Source organism: Lepidothrix coronata, unplaced genomic scaffold (genome assembly GCF_001604755.1).
Source record: "Lepidothrix coronata isolate B3197 unplaced genomic scaffold, Lepidothrix_coronata-1.0 Scaffold90, whole genome shotgun sequence".
In the NCBI taxonomy this organism is placed as follows: domain Eukaryota; kingdom Metazoa; phylum Chordata; class Aves; order Passeriformes; family Pipridae; genus Lepidothrix; species Lepidothrix coronata.
In genome coordinates this window covers 595,170-609,167 of record NW_016690270.1, presented here as the reverse complement: position 1 = coordinate 609,167, position 13,998 = coordinate 595,170, and the positions used below count along the sequence as shown (strand labels likewise).

The 13,998-nt window shown below is 48.3% G+C and overlaps 1 protein-coding gene across 8 annotated transcripts in view; it reads right to left on the bottom strand.

The window, feature by feature from the left end:
* Positions 1-13,998, bottom strand: part of PPP1R12B (protein phosphatase 1 regulatory subunit 12B) — a 130,821-nt gene that overhangs the window by 62,761 nt on the left and 54,062 nt on the right. For 4 of the 8 annotated variants that reach the window (XM_017821290.1, XM_017821289.1, XM_017821291.1 and 1 more), the window contains exons 10-14: positions 13,209-13,406; positions 12,334-12,416; positions 10,152-10,277; positions 4,438-4,623; positions 3,706-3,888 (exon numbers count right to left, since the gene is read on the bottom strand). In XM_017821290.1, the coding sequence (XP_017676779.1) occupies positions 3,706-3,888; positions 4,438-4,623; positions 10,152-10,277; positions 12,334-12,416; positions 13,209-13,406 (776 nt within the window). The remainder of the gene's footprint in view (positions 1-3,705; positions 3,889-4,437; positions 4,624-10,151; positions 10,278-12,333; positions 12,417-13,208; positions 13,407-13,998) is intronic. The other 4 variants (XM_017821292.1, XM_017821293.1, XM_017821294.1 and 1 more) reach the window with 4 other exon arrangements.

Sequence of the window (13,998 nt, the reverse complement as noted above, 5' to 3'; positions counted from 1 at the left end):
CTCATCTTGTTCCACCCCCTGCCACAGGCAGGGATACCTTCAACTAGCTCAGGTTGCTCCAAGTCCTTGTCCAACCTGGCCTTGAACACTTCAGGGATGGTGCAGTTATGTGAGAAACTGGTTAGAATACATTAAAATAAGGAAAAGAGAGATGAGTTTCCTGTCTGTAAGAGTGTGCCTGACGGCAAGTGCTGGAACCACCTTGCTGGAACCTTCCTGAGGAACAGGAAGAACACATGCAATTGCAGAATTCAGTTGTATAAACACAGTGGCTGGGGAGAAAAAACTGAGCAAGGTCAAATTAAAATCCTAATTCTTACCAAACCAGGAGAGATTTCAAATTCAAGAGTCCTTTTAAACTGGTCACACAACTGAGAGCACAGATTTGCCTTTCAGAAGTTCTCAGGCAAAGTGTGTCTCACCCCAGTGCCAGCCGTGGCTGCTTGGTCACCCTTCCAGCTGTTCTGGGAACCAAAGCTTCCACAGAGTATGAAAAGGGTCAGCCAAATCCCCCAGACCTTCCTTTCAGCACAGATATCTCATGGCACGAGTGACATTTCAGCGTGGCAGGATGCCCTGCAGCCCCTTTCCACACCAGGGGACACAGCTCTGAGCAACCCAGACCTGCGACACCAGGGCTCTCGGGAGAAGCCGTGACCAGAGCCTAGCACTGAACCTGACAGGCAAGAGTCCAGATGAACTTTGGGAAAGAGTTTCTGGTGGCACTAGAGGCCGCTGTCACCCTGGATGAAGGCAGATAATCCAGCTATGGGCTTCAACCAACAGGTCCCCCCCCATTCCCCACCACCTGGTCACAGCCAATGGAAACCATAAGGCTGCTAGTCCTGCACAGGGTCTGTGTGGGACATTGCAGGCACAACATCCCCATGGCTGAAACCCACCCTGTTTGAGTTCAGCTGGACAAACACATTTTCAGTGGGAGACAATCTGAACCTAGCAGGGGATCATCTGAACAGCCAGACAGCCCCATTCATCAGCAGCTCCAAAATTCCGAGCAAAATGGTAGAAGTACAAACCAGCACAAGCCCTGCCTTGTGGGAGATGGCACGTTTCCAGGCTCCCAGCATCAGCACACTGCAGTGCCACAGCAGAGTGCTGGGAGGCTGGACATGGATACATGGAACACACATGGCAGCAGCTGGGCTGAATGTCCAGGACATCTGGCCCAACACCAGCACTGACCTGCCATGGTCTGGCCAGGCACCCACATGGCACCACACACCTCCAACTGATCCCTCCTCTGCTGCCCCTCTGCTGTTTGTTTTCCTCCCCTTTGTAATTTACACTATTTTCCAGCTACCAGAATGTTTCCTGAACAATTCAGCTGGAAAACAAGGAACAAGTGAACCACTATGGGTCAAATGCTACAGTGGGGCAGGGTGAGGCTTGTTGGCCACCACAGGATGCAAACCAGCACTCCAGAGCTCTCCACCAGTCATCCCTCCTCAACCCTAAGCAGCCTCTTCTACTTTAACCTTTTGGCTTCACACAGATAATTTTAAGGCCACACGTTCGGAGACATCCCCGTGATCTAATATTAGATGATCAGCTTGTTTATGTTTTTGTTGCTAAGAGCAAGCTGGAGCTTTGGAAACATGAAAGCAGCCCAAACACTTCTGCGACAGCTGCCACTGGGAACTGAAATCCATGCAGCACTGCCCTGACAACTGTTTTGCATTCGTCTTTTTATTTTATTTTACTGGAATTGGTCTCCTTCCCAAATAAGCTTTTCCGATTTTGGTGACCTCTCCTGTCTCTCTGGGTCTGTGTTTCCAAGTTCCAGCGTGCAGGCAGCTCCCAGTCACTGTATCCTGCTGTGAGGATGTACATCCATCAGTAAGGTTTCCTCCCACTAGAGCACAATGCATCATTGCTGGGCTTTTTTCCTCTCAGTAGTTTCAAAGCATCATTAAAGGTGGGAGGAATTTTCTCGTGGTTTCTCTTTACATTACCATAAATCACAGGAGATTGTTCTCTAATAAAAATGCAGGAGACAAACAGATCTTCTGTATTATTTATAGAAACAGATTTGGCAATAAATGCCAATGCAGTAATATTAAAGGATGCTTTTTTGGGCATCTACAAGTAACTATTCCAGTCTAGTTCCCTGTCTGCAGGCAGTGCCAAAAGTCTGGGAGGGGGTTTGTGCAGCCCACTTCTCCAAGGAAAACTCTGCTTCCACAACTTGATTCAAGGTTTGCCAAAATTCAGAGACTGTTATGAAAGGTCTGAAGTGTGAACTGAAAGCACAATACTCACTCTGTCCTCTTGCACAACCTCACTGGGCACTGGCATTATCTTATGGCAGCTCATCTCGATTCAATAGCAAAGGACCCCAAGCCAAGTGACCTCCAGCAAAGTAACAGCAGCACACAGAGGCACTCCCAGGGTTAACCCCAGTGTTCCCACACCAAAAATACTCTGCAGTAGCTCCTACAAACTGGCACTGCACACAGAGCTGATGAATGTGGTTCATCCAGAATGCCTGTCATACCTTCCAAACACTCCCTGTGCTAGCTCTAGAATGAAAAAAAAGCCCAAACAGCATTAAAAGTTTGAGTATTTTCCAGCAGCACAGCCCACCTTGCTTGGGTGTGCTGCAGGTGAAGCAGAGCAGCCCACCCTCTGTGGGACACTGCAGCTCAGCCCCACCACCTTCAGCTTTCTAGGCCGATAATTCTCATTATTGCTCTTCCCATCCCTTGGCCTCAGGCCATTTAAAATGTGTCAGAGCGCTATCTCCACTCAGGAAGGGCTGCATTTCAATAAATCACTATTTTAGTCTTGAAGAATATAATCACTATACACTCTGCATGAACTGGTTGCTGATGAGAAACACACAGTTCATCACTGCATTTTATTTATTACCATTTGCTTTCGTCGATGCCATGAGGAGAGACAGATTTTGGAAAAGTTATCCTGCTTGCAGGAAGAAACACAGATCATTTGATATTCTGTACTTAATGCACAGGATAAAGTTCCTTTGAAAAGAGCTCTGGCTCCCCAGGTTTGCATTTCCCCAGTCTTAAAATAACATCATGTGATAAGAAAGAGATACCACCAGCTAGATCCAGAGTCATTCCCAAGGCTGCTACTGCTGGAATGGCCTCGGTTGCACGTGGCAGACTCCTACCTCTGGCCTTTACAGTCAATCAAAGCGGTGCCTGTTGCTGAAGTCCATCTCCTCCTGTGTCACACACCTACACAAGCCAGGGAGGTTTGTTTTCCCCACTAACTGCAGAGGGAATCTGGGGGTCCTGTGCAGTGCAGATGTCTCCATCAGGGCATAAGCAAACCCAGCTGAGCAGAATCAGAGGGACAGATATTATCTGAATGAGTCTCAGTCCAACACTCTTTTTAGGATGGGATTAATTTTACAGAACCTACTGTGAATGGCTGCTCTGCTGCCTGTCCCTGAATACCCACAGACTGGAGGGGTTGAGATTAGGAGCTGAGATTAGTACTGAAGACAAATGCTCAGATGCTGAAGAGACAAGTAGAAAATTACAAGACTAAATTTAACCGACAAGCCAGAGATCACTCAGTTCAACACCTTCAGACAGAGCAGGGGCAGCAGCCTGGAAATTCCACGGAGCACCTAAAAATCAGTCCCTACACCCCCACCATCACCACCACGTGAGAGCTGCCCACGGAGCAGACCATCAGAGCCCACTGCTCACTGACCTTCTGCGCTCTCTGGCCTCCTCAGCCGAGAGGTCCTTCCCCGGGGCGGAGGCAGCCCCGGCGTTCGCGGTGCCGTTGGCAGCGCCGAGCACAGCCCGGTTTGTGATTACACCTAGAGGGGTAACACAGCTGCCCTCTGGGCTTTTCTCTACAGCAGAATCAGTTTGTTGCCTGAAAGGGGCTCTGAAATAGAGAAGACATATGGAAAGCAAAGCAAGTGAACTCAAGTGCTGACCAAGCCCAGTCTCCTCGAGGGAGCGCGGACAGATCATCCTCCTCACTCTGCACTCGTGTGTTCATGGAGAACAGCCACAGTAAAATGAGTTTTACAAAACTTGGAGAAGAATAAGCAGGAGGAACTAATAGTCTTCACATCCCTGTTTGTAGCAAAAATGATTAGAAAAATGTACCTGGGGAATAAGCAGAAGGAAGGAACTCCAAGAACTTGTACACCGAGCGCCCGAGGGCGGCCTGAGCACGGGCTGAGTCAAGGGACAAGAGGGACCACTCCAGGGAGCTACAGTCACAGCCCGGCTGTTCCCAGCCTGCCAGCGCATACCCACTGCTGGAACTGCCCAACATCACCATTTTGGGACTGCTTATCATTCTGGGATTGCTTATCGGCACTTCCCAGGCAGAAGCACACCTCCGATGCACGCTCCACTCCAGAACTCAGACCTTCCAACCCAAATGCTGACTTGCGGCAGCGCTCTCTCCGCCGGGAGCTGTTACCTGGTGTAGTGGCGGGCTGATGCAGGAGTGTTCACACCGAGAGATGTGGGACAGGAAGAGACAGGTTGCCACGGGGAGCCCGGGGAGGTAGATGAGCCAATGGCAGTGGGTGAGGTAGCTAGAGATGGACTGCGACTGGCTGAAATGTAGGGACTGCCCAGGTCACTACTTCTACCAAATGAAGCACTGTAAAACATCACAAAATCACGTCCTTCAGAGCACAGTAAACATTCAACAGTACATCCCACAGCTGGGCTCACAGCTGGGGAGGGAGCAGGTACCACATCGTAGCAAGGAGATCAGAGGCCGTCAGAGCTGCCACAGGTCGCCCACACGTGCCAGCGCCAGCAGAGCCCTGCTTAGCTAAGCCCAGCTCAGTTTCAGTGAGAGAATAACGGCATGGGGGTGAATCAGGGAGGATCAGGGAAGGGAAAAGCCCTGCTGCAGTGAAAGCAGGGAGCACAGGGAGCACCCCTGTGCACTGGGGAAAGGTGGGAACAAGGAGCAAGGATGAGGACGCTTAAAGCAGGGAAGGAGAGAGTTACATAAGCGGGTCTGGCTGCATCCCACCCTAAGGATGTCCAGGACTTCCAGTTTTAAGAACTTGTTTGCAGTGGCTTAAAGCTTTGGCAAAGATGATCAGTTTGGGCTTCAATTTTCTTTAAGGCATGTTTGGCACAAACTCTGTATTTCTGGAAAACAGCTATCACAACTGCCCAAAAATATTCAAGAATGAGCAAGGGAAATACATATTTTGCCAGTTTAAAACAAACCCTGAAAACCAACCTCATGGAAAATCTGCAAGTGTTTAAATGCTCATACTTTGGAGAAGAGACAGGAGGAAAGGAGAAGAGCTCTGATATGAGGATGGACCGTTTTGCTTTTTCAAAGAAAATCCAGCCTAACTGGGAGATAAAATCCACCCTAATGGGAAAGAAAATCCACTCTAGAGGGAGAAGTTGCATATCTCTGAAAACAGACTTGATGAAATCTGGTAAAATCTCCTTCTTGCACGTGCCAGAGCCCTGCATGCAGGCTGCTCACTGCCTGCACACAGAAACCCAGCAGGATCCAGGGCCCTGCCACACCTTTCCCAGCAGCCAGAATCCGTGGTTGCTACTGGTCAGACTGGGCTGTCCACAGGATCAAAGGCCAGGAAGGCTGGAAGGCTGGCTTGGACCTCCTGCAGCCTAAGGACTCCCATAGCACGGCACAGGGAGGAAAGAGGTTGCACCAGAAATAAAAGCTGACCTAGAGGAAAGCAGCAGGCTAGGACAGAGCTGCAGTTTTTTGGGAAGGCCAGGGACAATGGAGTGAAACTGGAAGTCAACTCTGGAGTAAGAGTCAGAGAGAGCAGCCCTAGGCTGAAATAACACTGGGAAGGGGCAGGATCATAGCCAAGGACAGAAGGCTGGAGGAAGGACCCAGACCAGTTCACTCAGGAACCCAATTTACAAACCAGTTTTACATGCCAAGGCCCCCAGCCAGCCCAGTACAAGCAGCTGGTCCCACGGGAGCCAAAGGGGACAATGGGCCATCTTGGAAGGCCTCCATGGGGAGGAACCTCCCGTTTGGGTCCCTCAGTTGATGGCTGCCTGCCATATCCAGGTCACACAGGAACAAGCGAGTTATTGTCATGAGGTAGCAACCTCCACCCGACCCTAAACAAAGCTTCCTCTGGAATGCTGGCCCCTGCCTGGAGCACAGGGGAGCAGGAAGTCCTGTTGGAAGCAAGTGCCTCCCTTCTTGGCTCTCTGCTACTGAGCCCTGGAGATGGGCTGGGTGGAGGGTGGGAGCAGAGAGAGAAGCCTGGCTGGGTGGATGTGCAGAGCAAGGAGCCGTGGAGTCACATAAATGAGGGTTCTGAGGAGATGATGGCAGGGGAGAATGTGCCAGGGGAAGGAACGAGAGGATGGGCAGGGGAAAAGGTGGTGGCAACCCTGGGGGCAGCAGGGTTGATGTGACACCATCTTGGGAGAGCCCAAGGCAGAGGCTGGGGCACGAGGGTGGCTGCAAGAGAGAGCAGGAACTTGGTGAGGGAGGGAGGACGCAGAAGGGTTATCAAGTAAGCCCTGGCAAGGATTGTCTTCCAATCCAAACCTTCCCCAAGAAGGGAAAGGTAATGGGTGAGGAGTATGGAAGCAGCACCAGGTGCCTGGAAGAGCAGAGATGTGGAGGATGAGAGGGGAAGGAGGAGGAGGAATGCAGGAAAAGGGCCTGGCGGTGGTGTTGTGCCAGCTCCAACACGCACATGGCCAGAAAAACGTGGTGCTGGGGCATCAGGCACACACTGCTGCTCCCAGGGGAGCCATGGCACTGCCAGCTCCATGGGAATCCACCTCCCAGCCTGGCCCTGTGCATGGGTGGCACTCCACAGCGTGAGGAGCACTCCAAGGCATTTCCTCCATTGTTCGCATTCGATCTGAACAGGACCAGAAAACTGCAATAAAAAGGTTAGCCAGGAAATCCTATTAATTAACAGCTGTGTCCATAGGAATCTGTGAAAGGGAGGATTATGAATTTATTTAGAAATAGAAAAAGGCACTGACACACTGCTCTTCGTTCTCTAACATTATCACCACAACAGAACCATCCGGGAACGAGCAATGAAATGCAAAGCAACATTTCAAAGCAATAAAAAGAAATACTTCTGAGAACAGCTAAGGCGTTAAAAACCTTAACTTAAAAACCTTCAAACCCTTAAAAAGCTTCCACATGTGCTAATAAAAGTGGTTTGTACAAAGCACATAACTACTTTTTTTTAAACACACTGCCATGGGGTATTGCAGAGATCAAACTAGGCTCTGGGTATGGATGTTGGCCACTGTGGTGGCCATTAAGAACAATGGTTAAGTGTAACCCCTGGCTCCTAAATTCCTGATTGCTGGAAGCAAGGAGAACGTGGGAGGTGGAAGATTGCTCTGAAGCTTTCCTGGCTTCTGCAACTTGTCCTTCAAAACCAGCTGGTGTCAGAAACAGAGTCTGGGCTGCAGGGACTGTTGGCCTGACTTGCTGTGATGGTTTTTACGTGAACAGAACCAGTAAGGAGACATTTGCATAAAAGTGAAATGAAGGAGAAACTAACTGTGTGGATAAAGGATTTCGTTCTGGTGTGTGAGCCCTTCCTGGGAGGCAGGATGCTACATTAATCCAACCTGCTATGCCAGTTTTCCTCCCAACCCTTTAATATACAGGCGAAGTGACCTGGATGTTCGGAGACATTACATGGAGACCAGGTTGGCAGAGCAGGGTACTGTGGATTTTTGGGCTAGTGGTGCAACCAAAAAGCAGGAGAAGTACCAGTACCATTACAGAGAGAGCTTCAATATCTGCTTCAGTTAAAGCTGAAGAACATTTGCAGCATTGCTGCAAGTTATTTTGTTCCCTTTTATACAAAAAAAGCCATTTTCCACATCTTAGATGATCTGCTACGTTATTCACTCTGTGTTTGGGGGTTGTAGAACATAACTAGGGTTAGATGGGGTATTGGGAAGAAATTCTTCCCTGTGAGGGTGGGGAGGCCCTGGCACAGGTTGCCCAGAGAAACTGTGGCTGCCCCATCCCTGGAAGTGTTCAAGGCCAGGTTGGATGGGGCTTGGAGCAACCTGGGCTAGTGTAAGGTGTCCCTGCCTGTGGCAGGGGATGGAACGAGATCCCTTCCAACCCAAACCAGTCTGTGATCTTTATGGAGATTAGTCAAATGTTGAGGCAGAAGGGAACTGCAGACGTATGGAGTCATCCTCTCGGTGACATCCAAGCATGTCATGTTCCTTCTAATTCTTTCTCTCTCAGAACAAGCTTTTATCTTCTGGAGTTGTGTTCAGAGTTTTGTTAATACTTGAAAATGATAAAAAGCTTATGTTTAACAGGCAACTAGGTTCCCTTCCTCATCTTAGGGGCTGATGCACAAGGCTGGAGAAGTCAGAGGTTCAATAAGATTATATTTAATTTCTCTGTGCTCTCCTACAGAAAACCATATGGGATAAAGGTCAACTTGATCATGATGCTATTGTATGCATATACAATGCAAAACCATTGATCTCTCTTTCAAAAGCACATTTATTCCTACTTGGCAAATCTCTTCTCTGTAACTGCTTGTAAACCAACACCCTCCTACAAAAGGCCAGAATTCAGCCTTTGTGACAGGAACTCGGTATTAGTGACAGCCCACGGCAGCCTAAACCTCCCCCACTCTCTGCCCAGTTTAACCAAGGAAATACAGTACAGCTGTGTGAGGGTAACACTGAATGTGGTGCTGGCTTAGGTGGGATAAACAGGCAATGCTTGTGAGACTGCAGTGGGCAGCCCCTGGGTGACTGGGCTGGCCCTCAGAGCAGGGAGCAGCAAGACCTGCCAGCTGCAAGGGGAAAAGGCTTTCCAAGGGAATCAGCTGTGGTCTGTCAGACCAGCTTTGCAGAGAGACAAGCTACGGAGGCTGGGCTGCCACCATGTCCCAGGAGAGCTGTGAAATCAGTGCAGTGGATCAGCAGAGCAGAAGGCTTCTGCTGGAAGGGGCTGCTTCACCTTTTGTGGCAATGGGCCTATGTCTGCTCAGCAATTGGCCACACACCCCCTCGAGCACCACTCACCTCTGCCACCTTAAGTACTGAAACTCAGAATCGCCTCTTCCCAAGTATCTCAAGCAGCCTTTAAAAATACCATTTAGCATGACAAATGCCAGAAAACCTTAATTTTTATTTTCTGCTCTCAGCAGAAGAGGGTTTCGAGGGCAGTTCCATCTTCAGGACAGATATTTAGTTCAGGGTCTAGAACTTGGTGAAACTCAATCTAAAACCTTGAACTGTTGCTGCTGCTTTCCTTCAGCAGAGACCCAACAGCTTTGCAGCGTGACATGCTTATCACAGGCTGGTTTGATGGTCTCCAGTATTAGCTGAAATAAAGGTGAGGAGCTGGCACTGTACCTGTGTGAAGGGCTGATCCTCCTGCTCACAACTGAGGTGAAAACCCAGCAATGCAATATTTGCCTCACCAGAGCAGGGCATTCCTTCAGCTCACTCAGAGAGAGCCGTCAGCTGGTACCTCAAGGGCACTGAGGCTCTGCCTCTCAAAGGGGTACAGGACACTGCAGTTACAGGAGTTCTGCCTGGAATTGCCTTCCTGCCTCTGCCTGGCTCCTTCACCAACATTCAGCCTCTACAACTTCTCACACACTGTGCACAAAACACTTCTTTGCTGCCACAAGACAGTGATTGGAAGCATCAGTCTTACTCCTAACAAGTGCTGTGTGTCATGCACAGGATCACTGCCACTTTCTTATAATGATGCCATAAACATGGACTAATATAAAACAAAATAAGAGGATATAAGCTACAACTTACCTGCCAATAGCTATTTGAACAATGCTTTCAGATTCTGATTACTTTAATCTTTTTTTATGACCAATTTTGATTTTATACTCTAACGATAACACCAGCATTAAATGGAGAAAACATTTTGCATTTGAATAACGTGAATAAGAGTATTTAAATTTAGTTCAGCAATTTAGAAATTAGCAAAAATTACAGCCTTTAAAATACCATTTAGCATGACAAATGCCAGAAAACCTTAATTTTTATTTTCTGCTCTCAGCAGAAGAGGGTCTCAAGGCCAGTTACAAGATGCAGTAGGCAGCAAGCAGGAGGCTGAGGTTTGAGAGGCACATTAAGAGTGGAACTGACTGCCTGGGAACCCACATGAGACAGAACTGGATGTACCTTTTCAAGTAGGTGGATACATAGGTGGTGGGTGCACCAGAATGGGGAGCTTCGTTTCCCTTTGACTCGTCCCTCCAGGGCTGCCGGCTGTAGGAGCCGCTCCTCACCAGGTTCACAGCTGATTCCCTAATGCAGGACAGAGCACAGGGCTTGGTTACAAAAACCTCTGGAGTCTACTTCTGGCTCCTTTACAGTTGCACAACGCAAATCCTTCCCTTACATCCACATGCACCGATGCTCACAGGTGACACAGCTCAGAGAAACATCTGTTCTGGCCTTACTGATGCTGCTATTGCCAGACCCCTTCAGAACCACAGATGATGTAATGTTTTGCATAAAGAGGAACAAAATCCTTTTTAGTCAGAAAACTTGCAAATGAAATTTAGATCGTCCATAAAAGTAATTTAACATATTAAATAGTGTCATTTGATATTTCCTCTGCCATCTTGTATCAAATAACACGGTATAAATGGGCAGATATTGGAACTGCTGGGAAGTTTTTATTCTCCAAAGTATCCAGGCAAGGACAAAAGCAATCCAGCCCAGCAAATCCTTTCGTGGAATTGCTAAAGTTGGAAAAGCCCTCTAGGACCATCAAGTCCAACCATTAACACACCACTGCCAGGTCCACCACTAAACCATGCAGCAGAAAACAACATACAAAACATTTGCAATATCTCAAACTACTTGACAAGTTATCAATAAATTCCTAGCAGCCCTATTTATCCTGGTTATGTGAAATCAGGGCTCTTTCCCTCTGGTGGTGTATCCTGCTCTCCTCTGGTCCTGGACAGGACCTGGAGCTTGGAGTGCAGTGCAAATCCACTCCCCCATCAGCCTGCAATTATTTTCTATTGCCAATTGCTGTGCCCGTGCTGACACCCTCTCAGACACCTGTGGGTTCTGGGAAGTCAAACTCATCTGCTTTTAAAGGAAAGAATATTTGGAAAATCTACTCCCCAGCAGGCCTGGCACCATCTGTTACCACAGGCCAGTTCTCCTTGGGCCTCACTCACCCAGCAAAGGACACCTGTCAGCACTCACTGGATGTGCCACTCGATAGCAGCCTCTGCCAAATTCTGAGATTCTCTGAATCTGAGATTCTCTGAATCTCAGAGACTGGCTGAGAGTGAGCAAGAACACAGCGGGGAGGTTCCAGCAAAAGATCAGCAAAGAATCTCAAGCTGTGCTGAAATTCTCTCAGGGTGTTGTCTGCCACAGCTCCTGCCCAACAATTACAGTTCACAGCCACTTCTTGCATGTGCCTTTCTTCCTCCATTGGGGAAGTGCTGGAAAAGAGGTTAAGCTCAAATTTTACTCCTTCTAGCACAAACTGAATCATAGAATGGCTTGAGTTGGAAGGGACCTTAAAGATCATCTTGTTCCACCTCCCTGCCGTGGGCAGGGACGCCTTCCACTAGACCAGGTTGCTCCAAGCCCTGTCCTTGGACACTTCCAGGGATGGGGCAGCCACAGCTTCTCTGGGAAACCTGTACCAGGGCCTCAGCACCCTCACAGGGAAGAATTTTTTCCTAATATCAAATCTAAACCTACAATCTGTCATTTTGAAGCCATTCCTCTTTCTCCTGTCACTCCAGGCCCTTGTAAATAGTCTCTCTCCATCTTCCTTGTAGGCTCCCTTCAGATACTGCTGAAGTAGCTGTTTGTAGAGATCAGCTCTTCAAATATATCTGGAGATACTGGATATGTAAATATCCGATTTATACTGTGGTTCTGTCCAGGGGCAACTACACACATTGACTGTAAAAACAACCCTGCAATGAAACAGTTCCTACATGGCAGAGTTCACAGGCTCAAGTGAATCACAAGTGACAGATGTGTGAACAAAGGGACTGCAGGTGACTGCTGAGCAAGTGACAAGTGCAAGTGCAGGTGCCAGCTACAAAATGAGGCACTTGCATATAAAAGGAACAAGGATGCATCAACCTAGTTCCCTGGATGGAGCTCGTGTGTGTGTGAGCACCGGGGTGGAGGAACCAGCCTGCTGCCCCGCTCACCTAAATGAAAAGCACCACAGCAGAACTTTATAGACCAGAGCTGGCTCTTGATGTTGTGAATTCCCGTGTCCTTGGGACTGCTGAGAAAATACATGGAGCATGACTACAGAAAAATGGAACTACTGACAGGATGGAAGCTGAGCATTAACTTTAGCCAGTCTCACCTGTTTTCTTTTTCTTCTACATCGCTCGTACTGCTCAGTCTTCTGGGAGCTATGGTGGCAAGATAGCTCTTGTTGTCTTTATCCTGCTGAAGCAAAACAGGGACTTCAGCTGCACATCTCTTACCCTTCTAGCATGTTCAGCAGCAATTAAATGCATGTTTAAATTTTTTCAACTAAGCAAGCATTCTCCTATCTAAGGACAGCTGGTTTAAGGCATTTTCTTGGGCAACAGATATCACAGCATAGAAGTATCAGTTCTGAAAGAGACTTCCTGAGGAACATGTTAGTGAATAAAAGCATTTTCTAACTTACAGAATTAGTTATAAATCACAGAATCAGAGAATGGCTTGGGTTGGAAGGGACCTTTGGAGGTCATCTAGTCCAGCACCCTGCCATGGGCAGGGACACCTTCCACTAGACCAGGTTGCTCCAAGCCCCATCCAACCTGGCCTGAACACTTCCAGGGATGGGGCATCTACCTATAGGGTAGTTACAGCTAGTGAATATGTGGGGTGGGAGTCACAAATACAGCTGGTGGATACAGGAGGAATCCCTATAGACAAGAGGGAAGAAGAATTTCCACTGCAGGTATGTGCTACTGTCTGGATTTGGTATTTTCTGGTAAAGAATGGGCCACATTAGACTGGCAGCCCCTGTTCAGGGCCAACCCAGTCCAAACTGAGCACGAATTAGGTCAAAGGGGCAACAAATTCCAGTTCTGGAGGAACAACTGATAGGAGAGGAATAATTTTCAAAGGAAAAGAAACAAAGAATGAAGTTATGGATACAAAACTCAGCAATAACTCAAAGGGAAAGTGTCTTAAACATGTGAGGTGAAGTGGGATGCACTAATGCATCCGTGCTGAAAGCCAAACCTTTTCCTTGTTGTCCAATAGTGCAGATATCCGAGGGCTGGACGAGGAACGATAGATAGAAGCAGCCTTATCTCTCTGTGCCTCACGAGTGGCAGCGACTTCGCTCAACATGTTGTGGCTGCCCGTCTTCCTCAGCCCCAGCCGCCACGACGACGGTGACTCATCCTTCTGCTCCTCCGACTTGCTGAGCCAACTGAACTGCAGAGGAGAAACACGGACAGTGGGAAGAAGTGAGAGCACTGCAAGGCACACACTAAGTTCTGACAGGGTCTCAACAAGCCCCAGTTTTAGCTGGGCTACACTTGTAAGATGGAGTGACTTCGATTTCCTCCTTTGCTTTAATTACAGGACAGAGCTCAAGGTGAACTCGCAGGGATGGAAACTGATGAAGGGCCTCATCCCCAAGGACACACAGTGAAAGGAATCTTGTGTCATTGGGCAGCTCTTTGCCTACACAATGCCCTCCTCCAGCTTTGAGGAAAGAATACAAGGAACAATGAAACTTTTATTAGCACCCTTTTAGGAAGGGGGAATTATTCAGTAAAGGCAGAAACCAAAAACAAGTACTCAAGTCTTTTGGGACTGGCTGCAAATAAACCCCTCAGATCAATCAAACTGGAGGGAGTCCAGGAGAATCCACTAAGATCATCAGGGAGCTGGAGCCAGCGACACACTAAGGGGAAGACTGAGGAAACCTGGATTGTTTAGCATGGAAAAGAAAGGATTTAGTTGCTCTGCTACTTCAGGATGGGTTTACAGAGGACATGGAACCAGACTTGTCTACAGTCTA